This window comes from Rhamphochromis sp. 'chilingali', assembly GCF_963969265.1.
Source record: "Rhamphochromis sp. 'chilingali' genome assembly, chromosome: 6".
Taxonomy (NCBI): Eukaryota; Metazoa; Chordata; class Actinopteri; order Cichliformes; family Cichlidae; genus Rhamphochromis; species Rhamphochromis sp. 'chilingali'.
This window is the reverse complement of record NC_137933.1, coordinates 35,014,092-35,032,068: the sequence shown is the minus strand read 5'-3', so window position 1 is coordinate 35,032,068 and position 17,977 is coordinate 35,014,092. Positions and strand designations below refer to the sequence as shown.

The window sequence follows — 17,977 nt, the reverse complement described above, 5'->3', positions numbered from 1 at the left end:
AGAGTTATGGATGGCTGCATAACTCTGCATCAGTGCCTTTATCAGTAAGATGTTTTGATGGGTTTCTTTGCAAAATGATTTTAAAAGTTATGGACTGATTTGACCTGCAAGATATGGCAAAAAAATCATGTGCATCACATTTTGCAAAAAATAAATAGCTAATAGAAATACTAAAAATTATTGCACATAATTTTTTATGTAGTCAGATATGCCTCTGGATCCAGGGACTCAATTCATGCAGCATTTGTAGCCGTGGCAAAGGTATGCATTCAGACTGCGTTTATCTGTGCGCCACAGGCGTTCTAGTAAAAAAACCCAAAAAACCCACATCATCCTACACTATGGAATTTATGATCTCATTATAATAAACACTTTCAGTTTATCACACTTTGTTTTGCATCATAAGGAGCTGACACTGGAAACACATGTGATGCTGTTTATATTGCATATATTAGCTATCTGATTTTTCTGTGCACACGAGCTCCTCTAAAATTTGGCATTGAGTCAGTCTATAGTCATCGCTTACTTATCTAATCATTTAATTGCCTTAATTTCATACAAAATCTGTGCTTCTTTTCTTTCCTGTAATAGATGTGAATAGTCCTTTAATGGACCAGAACAGAGATTGCTATCACCAATCAATAATATATATTTTTTTCATTTATAAAATCATTTATAAAATGCTAATGTCCTCTCTCTGTCCCTTGCTTCTCCTTCTCATATAACATGTGTTATACCTGCATTAAGCATATTTCATACTTCCTCTCAGTATAAAGTTACATGTGCAAGATTCAGTAGTGTGTATTCTCTGCTTTCAACAACTGTTCATTTTCACTCATTTGTAGTGTGTGACAGTTGTATTTGTGTTTGTATGCGTTTATAATGGTTGTAATATCCTCGTGGTCATTTCTTGAAAAAGAGAGTTATAATGTCATTTATCTGGATAAGTAATAAAGATAATAGAATATCGTAATAAAGTATAGAGTATAGTAATATAAAGTATAAAATATAGTAATAAAGAACTGATGCACTGTGAACAAGCTGAGAGAGAGAATGGCCCATTTATTGATCTATCTACCTTTAATCAGTTAGGTTAAGTTAAGTTACCTCCCCCACCCACACCTGTCAGGGTTCTTTAACTTCAGTCTGAGTGGTGAAGACATCAAAGGGAAACTAATGCTGTAACTGGGCATGCTTGCTATATTGCTTAAGGTCTCTGATGGACAAAATACAACTAAATTCCTCAGCATTAAACAGATGCCATCTGCATTGTGTTTGTAAAATTCAGGCTGAAACTGTGGGATCATATATCAAACCCAAGGTGTTGTTTCAAGTTTTTTTTAAAATTTTTTTATCAGATCTAACTTCCACGTATCTGTATTATTGTGTTAGTCATTATAATGTGTGAATGACACACACTGATGTGTTTTGGCATACACATGCATTCACACACTCTACAAACTGTCTTATCTTAAAAGGAATGTTTGCCTCCAGCTTCCTCTGAAAAGACAGTTTCAGCATCCTGGCACTGACCTGTGGTACATGTTGGTGCAGTAGTGTATCACATGACATTTACTTTTGATAGACAGCAACATTTGATGTAGTTTATGTTAGAGCGCTGTACTGCTTTAATAAGTGTATTGTACTTCTCTGTGTTAAAGACATTAAAATATTCATGGAAATAGTTCAAAAAGACTATTAACATTTTACATATTGTTTGCCTGTTTTCTTGGATTTAATCCATTATGGTGTTTTTTTGTTCAAAGTATCTGAGTGTTACTGACCTTTCTGAACTGTCAGTGTTTGTTTAAATGCTGTCATTTCTGACGACTTCTTAAGTGAGCCCTTTCCCTTATTTCTCAAGAAACTGTTTTCACAGTATTAAGTTGAGATAGTGCCATTTGATGGATACAAAAACATGCCTTTATTATAGTGGTGCCACTCACTTGCAGCCACTGTTTCTCCCCAGGTGTCTTTGTGTTTTTTCAGTCTATATCTGACTTACTCTTCTTTCTTGTCTTTCTTCACCCTGAAGGAAGCGGCAGTTGCAGTTCCTGTTGGAGGGGCGTGGCCGGCGGGCAGGACTCAGTCCAGAGGAGCTGCGTGATAATGGGAAACTCCTGGGAGAAGGCCTGAGCAGAGCGTTGTTTAACTATCCAAGCAGAGACTGCAGTGCAGAGAGCCCTGAGGTTAGTTCTTATTTATAGTGCTGACTGTACTTCATCTTCAAAAGAAGGTTAAGAGAAAATACAAACAATGACTTGAACAGGAGTCAGCTTCTGGTGTCATTCATACAAATAACACACAGGTCATTAATGCACCATCGAACAGGAATCAGTATTTGAGTTGTTGTTATATTTTGTCAGTTTGTGAGACTACAGGTGTCAACACTGCAAGAAAAGTCTAGTCCCAAAGGACTGACAGAATCAGTCCTTTCTAATTCATGCAGGACTACTGTACTGTGAAACTTGTATCTTGATCTGCAGTCATTTATATTCAGAGAACAAAGCAGGCCTCTGTTGCAACAGTTATGGCATTGATTAAGTCAGATAAAGCAGGAGTGAGCAGTATGGGTGAGATGGACTGAAAGTTGGTTTTCAACTATTATAGCAATAAAAGATATTGTGCATGCTGTTTTATCATCATCATTGCTAAAGGTTTCACTAACAAGTGCAACTAATACCACCAGTGTTGCTTTGCAGAAACTTTGCATTGGATGGCATAGCTTATAAAACACACATTATAAGCCGAAGAAAAAACAGCAATTTCTGAAATCTTAAAATTACTTTCCTCAACCAGATACAGTTAACATGGTTCCACTTGGGATTACTTAATATTACTCAAATTTCTATTTTCTCTTAAATTCAGCAACAATAAATACAGTGAACTTGGGATAACAGCACATTGGAGAAGCCTAAGCCTCTAGCTACTGTAGCCTCTTAGTAACTGGCACTTGCACTAATGCAGTTTCATCCTGCTTTATTTGGGTGCAATTTAACCTCCTTTTACTGAGGACAGAGTGGAGCATCTGACATGTTTGTGCAGATCAGGCACCAGTACCTGTTTTGGCATGACAGTACTCTTGCTTTTCTGCCCCATGTTCAGGTCACCTCTTTCACCTCTCTTTTAAAGTTAGATAAAGGCTTTTTACCCAATTTCATTATAACATCAACGCCAGCATTGACTTTATAATTTAGTTGTATGTTTAACAAAAGCGTACTGCGATATGTAAGACCTCTGTTTCCACTAATCTAAGACACTCCTATCATTTCTGTTTGAAAAACAAATGTATTTATAAGATAGAAAAATGAACAAACCAAATGTATTAGAATTTGTAACGCAAACATGCAAATTATGTTGTTCTGTTCACAGTCTATACGTATGTTTAAATAAGTATGGAAATCATTTGAATGTTGACTCAAGAAACAGCTTAGTGGAATAGAGGAATGGGAGTAAACTATCATCTTAACATCTCCAACAGTGAAGCATGGCATGCTCAATGAAGAAAGATCTTTATTACACACAGTGTAGGGTAGACCGTAAAATGAAGAGAGAGAGTGAGAGTGGCTTGCAGGAAATACTCTGAAGTAGACTCAAACACAGGGCACAGCAGAGAGAAGCATAGCCTTCGGCATATTAGTTGTCTGCTCAACCACAGTGCTGTGAAAAAGAATTTGCCCTCTTAGTGATTTTTTCCTTTTTTGAAAATTTGTCACAATTACATGTTTCAGATCATTATGCACATTTTAATGTTAGACAAAGATGATTCCAGAAAATATAAAGTGCACTTTTACGAGATGATTTCATTTATTGAGGGGAAAAAAGTTATCCAAACCTACCTACCTCCATGTGAAAAAAAAACTGTGGAGGAATTTTTGCCAACTCGTCTTTGCAGAATTGTTTCAATTCAACCACATTGAAGGGTTTTCAAGCATGAGTGGCCTGTTTAAGTTCATGTCAAAGTGTGTCAGTAGGATTTAAGTGTGGACTGTGATTCAGGCACTCCAAAACCTTAAATTTGTTTTTGAATTCGTTTTTTGAGCCAAACAGTTTTTTGAGCAATAGCTTTTTTCGCACAAGGCCAGGTAAATTTTGATAACTTTAAAGGAAAAAACAAAACAACTTTTTTGTCATTTATAAGCTGCTTTGTTTTTCTAGACTTCCCATCTTTTATTAACGTGTCTTACAGGATAATATGTCGTTAGCTGTCCTTGAAACAAAGCTTAGTAGATGTTGGGTGTTGCAGCAGTAGAAAGTGTCAAGAAAGCTTTTTGCACCAGAGATCATTAGAATTGATCCGATCCGAATAGTGCAAATTTTCCTTGTGAACTAAGAATCTAAGGTTTCACTTTTGCACTATGATTGTATTATGGGTGTGTTTAATAAAGACATGTAGGATTATTACTGTCTGTGTGTTATTATCTGAAGTTTGTGTACTTATTATATTTTTCAGCCCATTGTGAGCAGTTCATAGAGAAAATAGACAATCTCAATGGTTTCACATGTTCCCATGCCATAGAAAAACAGAATCAACAACAATGAGCTCTCTTTCCTTTCACAGGAGGGCAGTGTGGAGTCGTCAGAGCGTGCTACTATGGTAGAGCAGTACCTACAGGAGTTGGTCCAAAGTGCATCAGACACCAACCTGAAGGGCGAGGCTTTACACAAGCTCTGGCCTTCCATGTTTGCAGAGATGGTGAGAGACTGTGTCTTGGAGATGAGGGACCAAGCGACCTTCCGCCAAGCCAGCCTGGCAAAGCTCTCTGAGACCAAGTGAAAAGGACCAAAGGTTCACTGTTAGGCAACATACATGCACACGTGGACAGAGCTTTCTTGGGCATCTTCGTCCTTTAATTTCAAAATGGATAACACATAATCACTTTATCAGTTTTAATGCATTTGGAAACACAAGGGTGTATTTCCTTAGTCTGTTGGAAGCTTCTGCTTGAAATGTACGTAGACTATTTTATAGGTGTCTGAAGAAATTGTCTGAATGTAGATTTTTCACTAAAAACCCACAGTTTGAGTCTTCAGAGCTTGAAGGTAAATAATACTTGAAGAATGTTAAAGAGACTTAGTGACTCAATGTGCATTGTTGCCCCTAGGGAGCATTGTTTGCACTTTAAAATCCATCTGAATGACCCTTCTACACCATTAATATCATCAGCTGAAAATGACCAGTGTCTCTTTTCTTGAGACTAGAATGATTTTTCTGTCTTAAAGCCTGTCTCATCCATTGCTCTCTCATTTCTTCCTGCGGGGCATAAATGCAAGGGCACAAACAAGGACAAGGTCTTTTCTTTGTTTACCACTGATTTTCTGTATTGTGCTTAGTATTAAACAATTCTGCATTAACACTGAGATTGTCTGCATAGTATGCCTAATTATTTTTCTGATAAATGTTTCTACTGCAGTGAAGGGGCTAGGTCATCCAGTTAGATCATTTCTTAAAATATGCCATTCTCACTTTGAAAGTCAGTCACAAGCCATTGGTATTTCAGAAGGCGGAGGCTCTACATTCATGCTAGGAGGTCCAAAAACTAGGAAGGTAGTGTGAACTAAGACTGGAATGTCCCCGAAGGTGTAGAGGCTTCACCTGTTTCCCACCACCTGCTCTTTAACCCTACAAAAAATGCTTAACCCTTATTTAATCTGACAGTCAGCAGGGAATGGCACCAAGCCAGAGGAGTAACACCACGAGTGTCAAACAGCCCCACACAAGCTGATGGGTCGTGTTGTCATATGTCATCCACCTCACTGGAGATCAGTGCCTTTCTTGGGGCATTTGACTTGAAGAAGGCAAGAACATCCGTGCCCGGTGGCTATTTCCTGGTAAAAAAAAGTAATGTGAGTGACATTCATATTTACTTTTCTCCCACAACAATCTTCTGCCCATGCTACAGAGTATAGTTCAGCATCTGTTCTGATAGAGCAGTTAAATCTAAGAACCAGAACATCGCAGTTGTTGTATAAAAAGAAACACGGTATAATGTGTTGTTTTTGGGGCAACTGTCCCATGATGATTTCATATGAAGGCTCATTGTTCTGCTTTGACAGGAAAGCTCTCAGTGCAAATGCCTGCTATCAGAAAGCGACAACTTGTTTACTTTGAACACGTCTGATGCACAACATTGCTGCCTATCAGCAATGCACTGTTGTTATATTTTGTCAGTTTGTGAGACTACAGGTGTCAACACTGCAAGAAAAGTCTAGTCCCAAAGGACTGACAGAACTTTGTGACTAGTGACAGCAAACAGATGCAGAGCCACAAAATGAGAGCAATGTCTCATCGCTGGAGAGAAGTCCAGACAGTTTAGTATTTCCTGAGCTCCATCCAGTCTAGAAAGCTACACACATGAATATGTGCTCCATATGTCTTGGTGAGAAATAACTGTCAATCAATCTGCGGCACAAATTAAATACATATTTGTTTATCATAGGACGTTACACTGACATTTGTATTAAATGTGCAATGTGTATTAAATGCAATTTTATTATGTCTGAATATTAAAATATATATAGTTCTTTTTTCAATTAGAGTTGCTGAGTTTGCAGCAAGGATTAGTCTGGTTACATGATAGTAATCTATAGCTGTAATACTTAAAGTGGGTGATTAAAGCATAAGGTTTTCAATTTATCTCAGTTAGCACTGGCTACAGTAGATCATCAAAATAGCTTTTATCTACGCCTGAAAACTGAGCACTTGGATCCTTGCTCACAGTAAATCAATGCACTTTTTTTCTGTCACAACAGCAGCACTGTACGTCTCAGCTGCCAATGCACAGTGGCCATCAGCCAAGAAGAGCTTGGATAATGAGAGGCAAACTAGTGTGAGGATTTCTGCAAGGCTGTGAAGACAATCTCATTTTCAGAATGCAAATAATGGACTAACTTTCTTTCCATCTTTGTGTACCTCTGATTTCTCAGACAACTTTAAACCTCCACGCTACAGGCTTGATTGATTCAGCTGTGGTTTAAAGCTTACAGTTGTCTGTTTATGAGTGTAATGGTGTAATTATAATGTAGACACACGTAGAAGGTCACAGTAAACCCAAAAGGGGGAGTAAAATGAGAGTGAATTCATTATTGTACTTATTATAAAATAGTTGACTAAACCCATGCAATATTATCTGTATAATCTCTGTTTGGGTGAATGACAAGCTAAAATCCTAAGAGCTGGTTTAGAAGCTGCAGTGTTGATATGCTCAACTCTGATAGATTTTTCTGCAGTCTGGAGAGCCGGCTGCCAATTCGTTCCACCTCACAGAACCAACTATTAGTTTCTGCTGGAATGAACCAAGTGTATTGTTTATTGTGAGCCATGTGCTGCAAAAAATAATGATCTGAAACAGTGGTTTGACTTGTTAGTTAATCAATTGCATTTCAGAATTATGAGTTAGATGTAGATTGCAAAATAAATTTCCCCCGAAGATCAACTTACATTAACCCTTAAAAAAAATGTAAATAAATAAAGGGAGATGGTGCTTTACTATAGCTTGTCATTCTACTGCTCCCTTTAGACACATTCATGAAAATTTTTTGAGTGTTGTCCAGAGACAGTGTACATGTTCACCTTGTGTGAGACAGTAGTGTCCACTGTCTTTAAATCTTGTCTAGACAGACTGTCAGCCAATCATCTGAAACAGTATTGTTTGTCTAAGAAAGGTTTAAAAACTTCAAGGTTAAATGCCTGAGCAGTCTCAGCATCTATGCTCTAGTGAGAAAAGTCAGTGGGGGCAAGCTCCCTTTACTTTACTCCCCATACTGCAAAGAGACATGCTGCAGTGCAGTGGTACCTAGTGCCACTAGTGCCACTGGTGATGGATCTCTATGCACAGACTTAGGCTGCACAGACATATTGGTATACTGATTTCACAATATTTGTAGATTATGTTGGCTATACTCTATAATAAAGGCTGCATGTTTATGAAGGATGGCTATAATAAGCTGCTGTGGTATAAACCACTCTGCTATGCATAGCTCTGTTTTTCAAACTAAATAAACAGACTGAAAAGAACAATACACTGAGCTTTTTTACTCTGCAAAAATAAAACAGCAAATGTCTGTGATTCAAGCCTGAAGCCAAATGTTACTCCACATGTGATCTACCTCATATAAAAATGCCTCCAGTTTTCATTTAGCTAAAAAGTCTTTTATCCAGTTTTTGTATATTTGCTTTGGCTGCATCTGAGTACCAATCCCACTTAATGAAGTCTGCTCCTTTGAGACATCCTGGAAAAAATCAAGACAATTCTTGTGAATTATAGTTTAAATTCACTGTTTTGTGGTTTTCTGCATTTTCCCAGTATTGAAACAGTATAGGTGAAGCTGTACATATAGCACTATGAGTTGGTTTATTGGATGACCAAACAATAAATCCATGCAAACAAAACTGTGCAAATTGCATTTCTTTCAGAACAGTTTCTTCAATGACTCTATGTCATTTTGTAGAAGTTAGATAAAAAATGATCATGTTACAGAGGCATGAACTAGATTATCTAATAAGTCCTGGCTGTATTTTATTTGTGGCAAGAAGGGGAAACATTATTTTGATAAAACTGCCCTTTAACTTTGCTGTTTTGTTATTTTATATATTGAGTTTGTTTTTAATTGCTGCTGATTAAAACTATTGCAAGTTTTACAAAGACTCGAGCAATATTTTGAAAGTTGTATTTCAAAATAACCCTCACAAATATGAGTTACTGGCGTCCTTGCGGCGTTGTATGTATGCAGTGTTAGAGAACAAAAGCTAAATGCAGCTAATACACTAGCATTTCAGTTTTTCAGCACTTAGATCCTTTTTGTGACCTCTGTCAGAGACATGGGAGTAGCTTTGACTTGATTAAGGACCTGCAGCTCACGGCGAGAGGAGTGTCGAAAAGACTTTGGAGAGGAACATAAACCCCCCCACTTCCCTCTCACTTTACACATAAATACATCCAAGCTCACCACCACCTTTCGCGGAATTGGAAAGGAGGCGCACACCTCAATATTTACACGAGACACAAACACACACAGTCAGACAACGTAGTCATAGCGGCAGGGGGCGCAGCAGAGGGCGCATTCTGTGGGTTGTGTCAGTTTCCAGCTTTCTGTCATTCAGTGGCTTTGTGCGTAAAAGTAGAACCACCGGAGTCACCGTGATGATTAGAGTCTGGAGTTTACACTCTGCCTGGATTTGTTTCACAACTCTGGTACGGATTAACTGATTTACATGGCTCAGCAGCAGGTTTCTAGAGGGAAGCCCTGCATTTCTACCTGGATTAATGTTTCGACCATGAGGATTGCGCGTTGATAGGACCTACTACTTAGAGCTTACAGTGAGGCAGCAAATAACTTCACCATACACGCGTCAGTAACTAAAAGTACAGGTAGGTGGAGATGATGCTATAGGCCTTTCTGTCATACTGTTATCATTTCTTGTTATTTTTCTTTAACTATAATAAATGAATCCTCACAGCAAGTAAAGTGAATGTGTATTACGGGAAGTGGCGTCCTGCGTTCTGAGGGAAGAATCGCAGTAATTAATCAAACGTTACTGTCTGCTGGGCGACCTTCAAAAAGCATTATTCTATCCAAAAGTGTGCTCTGAGGTTAAACTCTATGATATTCAGCACAACTAATTATCTACCACCCCCATTCACCTTTCAGTGTTTTCCCGGTGTTTGCTAAGTGGCAGTTCTCAGGTCTTTTTGACCATTTCATTTGTGTCAATAAAATTCATGTAGGAAATGTGCAAAGAAGGCCTAGGTTATAGGGTAAGGGGTGACAGGTGAAAGCTTTTCTCTGACCGCAACTCAAACCTGCTGTCAGCGGTGATGCAGTTTTTAGATTCCAGAAGTTAAGAGGTCATCACAGGGTCAGGTGGGTAAAAGTCTTTTTCAAATGGATTCTAGAGTGAAGTGGTAGGAAAAAAAGGTACCAGTTTTGATAGAATCAACGTTTCCTTTGAATATATGCCAAGCTAAAAAGGTAAACTGAGTCTGTTCTGTAGATGGACCGTGATTAGACAGAATCCAACTCTCTGAAGCTTCTGGACTGTAGCCTCACATCAGAGCTGAAAATGTCACCACCACTCAGGTGCATGCTAATGTCAACTTCTCTTTTTACATTTAAGTGTACAGCTTTAAGAAACCAGGAAGTATGAAAGGAGGCTGTGTCTGGACTGTCAGGTAAATTAATATCGGGTGCATTCATTTGTGGTTAACCTCAGATTTATGTCTGTGTTCCCATTTTTTGTGAGACTGACTCATTCTCTGATTATCCTTAATAGAAGCTGAATAACAGTATGTCAGTATTTCAGCAATATTTCAATAGTAGTATCAGCAAATCATAATTTATATTGTAAGCCAATAAACCAGTTGGAGTAAAGCTGTAAATATGACCAGTAATTACTTCTCTCTGGTTCCTACAGACTGTCTATGCTGCTATTGTTACTTTGGTCAGATCCCCTGGGCAGCCAGCACACAACAGACCACAGAAAGGTGAGCATGGGAGATGGAGCTACTAGAAAAAATATGTCAGTGTTCTAACATGTGTGATTTTCTTGATGTCCTAATTCTCATGATGGTAGACCTCCATCAAATGTTTCCTGGAATTTTTCTTTTTGGTGTTTTATCTTTTAGTCTAATTGCTTGGTTGGAAAAAGAGACAGGAATGCTCATCTCCAAAGATGGCATGCATGATTGTTTCTCACCAGCACAGCCAAATGCCACCCAAAACAGTGAATAAGAGTATTCCCAGGGGTAACCTGACCACGGTGATAATCTGTACTTGTAGAGACGGAAAGTGAAAACATCTGTCGGCCTTAGCCAAACAAAGAGGGCTGATTTTAGTTGTCAGCAATCCACCTCTTGACCCCCGCAGAGACACAAGTAATGGAAGATGGCTGACCAACAGAACTGTCAGAAAGAAGGGTGTGTGTGTGAATTGCCTCCGTGTGTTTCTACTGGGGGTCCAGCTGTGTGACCTTTGGGTGACCCAGAGATGACAGTGGCTTTGGGTTACAAAAGCCGAAGCTGCAGAAGAGGCGGAGGGGTGGTCCAGGGCTTCCCTGAATAGCTGCACAGGCTGACTGACAGCAGAAGAAGCTCCCTGCCAACTCTCCCTACTGCTTTTGTATTCTCTTTCCATCCACTAAAAGTCAAAGGCAGCTGAGCTTTTACTACAGCCATGTGTTTGCCCAGAGAGGTTGTTGTGAAAGGCGACAAAGCACTCCTTAAAGACAGGATTTCCACGCAACTTTGCGGATAAAGGCAGCTTGGAAAAGGACTCCTGCTGGCAAATTCCTCAAACAGAGAGCAGAGAGTGATCGCTGCTAATATGTCCCTGGCACAGCGACACAGTCAATAGTGAGAAGCACAGGTAGCCAATAGGGGATAGACCACAAACAGACACCCACTAATCAGCCAAATCAGGCCTTTATTCCCATGAACAGAGGTCTATTTCATGAGCACTGGTGGGGGGCAGAGAGGCAGGATAGTTGTGGTGATGTGATGAGGTCCCCAATGTAAGCTTTTATTCAAAGCCATTATCTTTAAAGATTAAAGTCTTGCTGAGGCTTTCCACAAATCTTTGACATTCAGATCTTGCAGCACTTTTCCACTTCTTTGCACTTTGTGATGCCCTTAATTGATGTTTCATTTCCATGCAGGTTCCTCAGAGGGCAGAGCACCACGAGGAAGTTAGGGCAGAGCATGGAGAAATTCAGGGATCTTGGGGTGTCTGGGGTCCCTGGTCAGCTTGCTCCCGGACCTGTGGAAAAGGAGTACAAGAACAGACTAGGCCGTGCCTACCCGTGTACGCTCCATCTCAGTACCCCTCCAGAGGGGCTGGTGTTCAGCCTCATCAACCAGGCCATATAGTTTCAGCTCTTCGGCCTACAGTTCCTCTGCACCGCAGCACAGTCAGACCCTACAACAGCAGCAGCCGTGGAGAGCTGAGAAAAGAGAAGGAGAACAGGCCTGGTGGGCGCAGGTACACACTTTTAGCAGATATTATTCTGCACAGAGACATGGGATTAATTGTAGGATTGCCAGCACAATAGCAATCTGACCCAACAGACAGGGGCATTGCAAATGAAAAGAAGTTGGGCCCAGCAATTACTGCTTTTAGTCCATATAGCGTGTCATGGTGGAAGATGACTAATGTAGCATCTGGCACAGGTTGAGCTATCCTGACAAAAAGTACAATGTCAAAAATTATTTTCCATATTTCATCTTGCTTGACTGTGACATACTCTGTGACACTGATGGTTAGACACACTATGTAAATATGTTGGAGTGAATGAGGATGTTTTACTTAATTTCAGTCAACTCATAACTGTTTGGCAACGTTATCGGTCAAGACCATTATACGAAATGAACATCATCCTTTCCCCTCTGTGTCTTCTGTATACAACCTCCCCTACCCCCTTTTCCACAACCACACACTAGTTAAAAGGGCAGTCTGCTATGACTTATGACCAGGTTACTGTCAGAATTCATGACCCTGCGACTACTTAAACTACTAAACTTTTTATCTGAAAATTACAAAATGTTTAACATTTGAACAAATATTGCAATTCATATTTCTATATCTATGCATTTTATGCGACTATGTTGATGTGTTATAAGGCACAATGAGCCTTTTTTAAATAAAAGTATTTCAGCTTCTGTGCTTTTTCATTGAGTCATGTATGGCTGTGCTGCATGCTGAGCAGCGCAGCCTAAAAGTGACTGTTTGGAGCCATCATTGTGGGCACATCTGACTGCCCTGCAGTGGAAACTAGTCTTTTATGGTTGGAATCAAAAGCCCGGCTTGTGCTTGGCAGCTTTGTGACCTCCTTCCTGTTGTGGTTGCCTTTAAACAAATAGCACTGACAGCTGAGTAATGGGGGGTTGTTTGAGTTGGAATCGAAGGAGCCAAATAACAACAAAAGCTCCCAGAATTCTGCCCATGAGATCCTGGTGCATCACAAAAGTTGTAGTTCAGAAGACGGGCCTTGACATTTTCTTCAATAAAAGATGGCATTTCGCTAAACCTAAACCTTTCCAATAAAAAAAGATATTGATTCAAGTTTAAAACATTGTCGGTAGAAATACGGTAGCAGACTGGATTCAGTTCTGTGGTATTCGATAGGGACATGTGTAGCCTAGAGATGAAGTGATAACTACACTTGCACACTAAGTGTTAATATGTTTGTGTTTTCAGGAGGGTAACAAACATTATCCCAGGGAAGTATGGCTATGGAAGGGCGCCCTATGTTACTTCACTGCAGACGGATACAGGCCGGGGCTCTAAGATCCCTCGCCCACACAGACACAGACGCTCTGCTGCAGCTAATTCCCACCACCCCACAGCTAGAGGCCATGGTAGCCACAGGTTAAACAACCCTAATGCTTCCAGCAATCTCCATCTCTACAGCAGACCCGACATTAATGCCAGGACACAGCATCCCAGAAATAACCAAGTCTGGGCTCCCCTTTACCAGCCTAGTTCAGCCAACAAGGCTGAGGTCCAACAGGAGCACCATACAGGCAGCCACATGTCCAATCCTAAGCAGCATCAAGTGAGACCTTACAACCCTCTGCCTTCTTCCTTCTGTGCTGGGGAGCATGCTCGCTACAGGATCTGCAACAGTAATGTATGCAAGTCTGCGTTTTGTTTGTATTCTCAGACTGGTTTGTTAGTAATCTGGATTTCATTATTTTTAATGCTCCTTTTGTTTGTGTGTGCAAAGGAAAAGCTAGCATTCAAATTATAAACCATTAGTTTTAACTTTGAAGCCCTATACTGTTTAGACATGTAGTAGATGTGTCCTCTACTACCATAACAGTTTAATTTGGATAATTAGACCTGGTTCAAATGTGTTTAGAGTTTATTAGTCAAATTGTCAATGACTGAGTTGAAGAATTGAACAAGAACACCTAATATTAATTAGAAACTAGAAAGCCTATGCTATTTATTGCACTGTAGTGGACTCATTAGCTTTGGGTGTGAATAGTTTATACTTTTCCAGAGCCACATGGCCACCGCTCAAACTTGAAACCAATCTTCAAAACCATCTCAGAATCTATTTTTGTAAAGTTTTTGATTGAGATACTGAACTTATGAGTGGATGTTTTATAGCAGAGCTCACCAGAGAGCTGCACTTGTCTGTGTGTTTGAATCAAACATTAAACCTTATTTAAATTACTAGGGAAAAACCCATAATCTTAATAACTCATACAGCACCTTCACGAGTTTAACACCAGCTTAAATGCATGAGTATGTGGATAATCTTCTAGGTTATTGAATTGATTCTGTGCATTAAAATGAATTGAAACAACCTCTGGTTCTGCACATTATCTCTATGTTGTGTGATGACAGATATTCAAGTAAAGTAAAGCAGACCAGTCTTGTTTAGACAAATGATATAATGTATGGAGACTTAAAGGAGGTTGGGTTTCACTCTGGAGCCTTCATATATGCTTGGAATCTAAGTGCTTTTGTTAAAAAGACAGCGCTACAAGTGGAGGAGTGGAAACAGTTAAAACAGTGAAGGCTCACTGTAGCAATCAGTAAATCAGTGGCTACAGAGCGTGACAGTGAGACGCGGTTGTAGTTACAAAGGGATTTACCTGTCGGACTTGGTGTTTTCATGGAAAATAAATGCATGTTTGTATTTCACTGGTCCTTCCACAGGCCTGTCCCCCATCCAGCAGGCACATCCGGGCTGTCCAGTGTTCATCTTACAACAACCAGCCTTTCATGGGCAGACTGTACGAGTGGAAACCTTTTAATGAGGGTAGGTTACATTTATGAGCAGTGTGAGCATACATAAACTGTATATATGGTTAGGTTCATAATCTGCGGGACAAAGACAAAATTTCTTGTAGTTTTGCCTCTGTACACCACCATAGTTGACAGTCAATCAGACAGTCGATATATGATCAAAATGTAGAGTTTCTGCTTTAATTCAGAGTTGTCATATAACTTTGTATTACCTGTAAGGATTGTATATACAAGCAGTATGACTTTTTTTCTCTTTAAAATGCAAAACATATAAGCAGGAAACTAATATGTTAGGATTGTACATCCTGACATATTAGTTTTTGTTAGAGACGAGAACGAGATGACTGTCTGTAAGGATTGTATATATTGTTTTTAATACTTGGATGAAAATCCTTTTTAGTCAGTGACCACCTGAGGTCTAGAGCCCATGGACATCATGAAATGCTGTGTTTCCCTTCTGGAGATTCTTTGCCAGGCCTTTTCTGCAGCTGCCCTCAGTTGCTACTTTTTTATATTTCATAACCGAAAAGCATACTCTGTTAGATTGAGATCAGGTGACTGATCCCATTTATTTACCTTGAGAAACTCTTGCAGTATCGACTAATTGACTAGTTGTAAAATAATTTTTCTTAACCATGAAAATAATGGTCATTGTGTTCTTTAGTACTGAGTTGGCCAAAGCACTCCTTCTTTTTAACAATATACCAGATTTTTGATCTGGCTAGTCCTACAGTTTTTTGTTCTCTCTCTGAGGCTTATTTTGGTCTTTCAATCTCATGATGGCACCTTCACTTGCACTGGCATCTGTTTGGGCCTCATATTTAAAATTACAGTGGAATCCTATAAAACACTAATTCAAAACTTTGGACAGTTACAGTTAATGCAGAGTTTTTGTTAAACCCCTTGAAATAAAGCTCAAAGCTCATGGCTTCATTGTCATATAACTGATTTGATTTTAAAATCTATTGTAGTGGTATATAGAGCCAGAGCTACAAATAAATTAATTTTCACTTTATTTTAGAATTAAATGCATATTTACCCCAGAATAACAGATAGCATATAACAAGGACACTGTGTCTCTACTGTCTTTAACTGAGCAAAAAGGGCAAAATTTCCTCACATATGTCAATTTTGCAGTCAGTATTGATTTGGGCTACCGTCACTGTAATGGTCTTGCCCTTGCACTCTCCTAATTTGCAGGTAGATAAAAAATATTCTAATCCTAAGTCTGACTTTTTACTATTAAAAATTTTGAGTTAATGATGCCACTTGATGAAAAGCTGAGAGGCCGCTAACAGTTCATCCTGAGGGCAACATGATTAAGTCAAAAGGCTTGAGCCATGAAATCTCTTGACAGAGACAAACGTTTCAGACTTTGAGACTGACAGTACTCAATTAAGCCCCGTAAAAACTAAAGCAGGGGTTTAGCGCTGTCAATATTAGGATTATTTTTTGCTTCTTTTGTGTATGTATGTCACATACACAAATGACTGAATACCTGTAAAGTGTTGTTGAAGAAGTAATAAATGCTGCTCAAAGTCAGTAGCTTCACCTAACCCCCTGAGGTCATACATTTCACAGTTAACTGCATGTTCACACTGTGTTACACCATCCACAACCTAGACATCTGCATTACTCATACTCTCATAACACATACATATAGGGCCTTGGGGGTGGACACGTTATACAGCATCCACAGGATGGTCTGTGTATTCAAACCCACCTCTGGTGCTGGTGCCCTACCCTCAATTTTAAATGCACTGAGGGTTTTCGGGAGGAGCCTGCTGCTCTCTGGCAGGAAGCACCATGCCCTCCTGTGTTTTAAATGCACTTTAGAACAACACCCAGCAACACTACATATGAGCGGGCGGAGGGAGGTTTGGGGTCTCCACTCACCCCTGTTCTGTGAACCGTCAGGGCTGAGGGGCTGGGAGGAGGTGCTGGCCATTTCTTTTCTTCCCCCCCTTTCTCACCATTTCTTCTCCCCTCTATTTTTTTTCTCTCCCTCTCTTTCTTTCATTTTTTTCTCCCTGTCCTATCCGCCAGTCATGTCTGTCCCGTCTGTAACAACCAAAAATCTAATCAAATAAATACATAATTACAATAAAGGTCAATCATATGGACCAATATGGCAAGGCCATGATGATCCAAATGGTAAAGTAAAGCCGCTTGGCATCTTTCTTGGCCTTCAGACAACAATTCTGATGGCTAAAGATCCAAACGGGACAGGCAAAAAAAAAGAAAAAAAAGCAAACCTAAACCTCAGTTTAAAACACAGAGATGACTAAATACCTGTAAAGTGTTGTTGAAGAAGTAATAAATGCCGCTCAAAGTCAGTAGCTTCACCTAACCCTGAGGTCACACATTTCACAGTTAACTGCATGTTCACACTGTGTTACACCTTCAGCTCCCTGACCCATGACGTATTTAAACTGATGTGTAGCTTGATGTAAGGACTACGGTATGCCACCTGTCCGTAGGCTTACTGATGAATGTTCATACGTACGAACTCATTTAACGTACTCACCTGAAGTATCCAGGCAACAGTCAAAACAACTGACTATCTGTCATTTGTCTGAGCTAATGGAAATACCAGCCTCCAGAGATAATATCCTGTCAAACAGATGTGTATTGTGAGATCTTGTCTGTGTGCTGTGGCCTTAACTGATGGATAAGACAGATATAAAGATTAAATAACCTCAGGTACACATACGAGGTTAAGTCTGGGTCATTTGACACCCATCTTGAGCAGTGCTTAAACATACTCTTGTACATCTGTTTAAGAAATGCCTGGCTTTTGGGCTTGTAGCATATCTAATTGGTAAAGCACACGAATAAAGGAAAGCAGAGGTTAGACTTTGCAGCTTTTATTGCATCAAACATAATCCTTTGTCAATATTAAAGATCTTTTTTTGTAGAACATGTTTAACATTTTAAAGAGAGAGAATTTGTCCTTTTAGTTTTAAAACAGCAGCCAAGGCCAGTCCAGTGCTGTTTTAGTTCTTTTCAGAATACAGCCACAGGGTAAAACTGTAACACTTGTTTTTTTCACAGAACTCTAATGTTTTGGTAAATTATGCGCTTAAACATTATATTGTAATGACCATAACAACTCTTATGATTTAAAAAACTTGGTGAATATGACCATAAAAGGCAAAAACAGTAGTTTAATATGCCTGGTCAGGATGGTGCCTGGAAAGTGTCCAAAAGGATATGTGCTTGA

General features: G+C 39.5%; 2 protein-coding genes across 5 annotated transcripts in view; both read left to right on the top strand.

The window, feature by feature from the left end:
• The window catches only part of lrrc49 (leucine rich repeat containing 49), a 38,552-nt gene extending 30,162 nt beyond the window's left edge, over positions 1–8,390 (top strand). For 2 of the 3 annotated variants that reach the window (XM_080885218.1, XM_080885217.1), the window contains exons 18-19: positions 2,036–2,189; positions 4,562–8,390. In XM_080885218.1, the coding sequence (XP_080741344.1) occupies positions 2,036–2,189; positions 4,562–4,777 (370 nt within the window). In that variant the 3' untranslated portion in view covers positions 4,778–8,390. The remainder of the gene's footprint in view (positions 1–2,035; positions 2,190–4,561) is intronic. The other variant, XR_013971967.1, reaches the window with a different exon arrangement.
• A 556-nt stretch (positions 8,391–8,946) lies between these two features.
• Positions 8,947–17,977, top strand: part of thsd4 (thrombospondin type 1 domain containing 4) — a 50,252-nt gene continuing 41,221 nt past the window's right edge. The window contains exons 1-6 of one of the 2 annotated variants that reach the window (XM_080884893.1): positions 8,947–9,194; positions 10,118–10,172; positions 10,415–10,484; positions 11,654–11,976; positions 13,192–13,624; positions 14,665–14,767. In XM_080884893.1, coding sequence (XP_080741019.1) covers positions 10,144–10,172; positions 10,415–10,484; positions 11,654–11,976; positions 13,192–13,624; positions 14,665–14,767 — 958 coding nt within the window. In that variant the 5' untranslated portion in view covers positions 8,947–9,194; positions 10,118–10,143. Of the gene's footprint in view, positions 9,372–10,117; positions 10,173–10,414; positions 10,485–11,653; positions 11,977–13,191; positions 13,625–14,664; positions 14,768–17,977 lie in introns of both variants that reach the window. The other variant, XM_080884892.1, reaches the window with a different exon arrangement.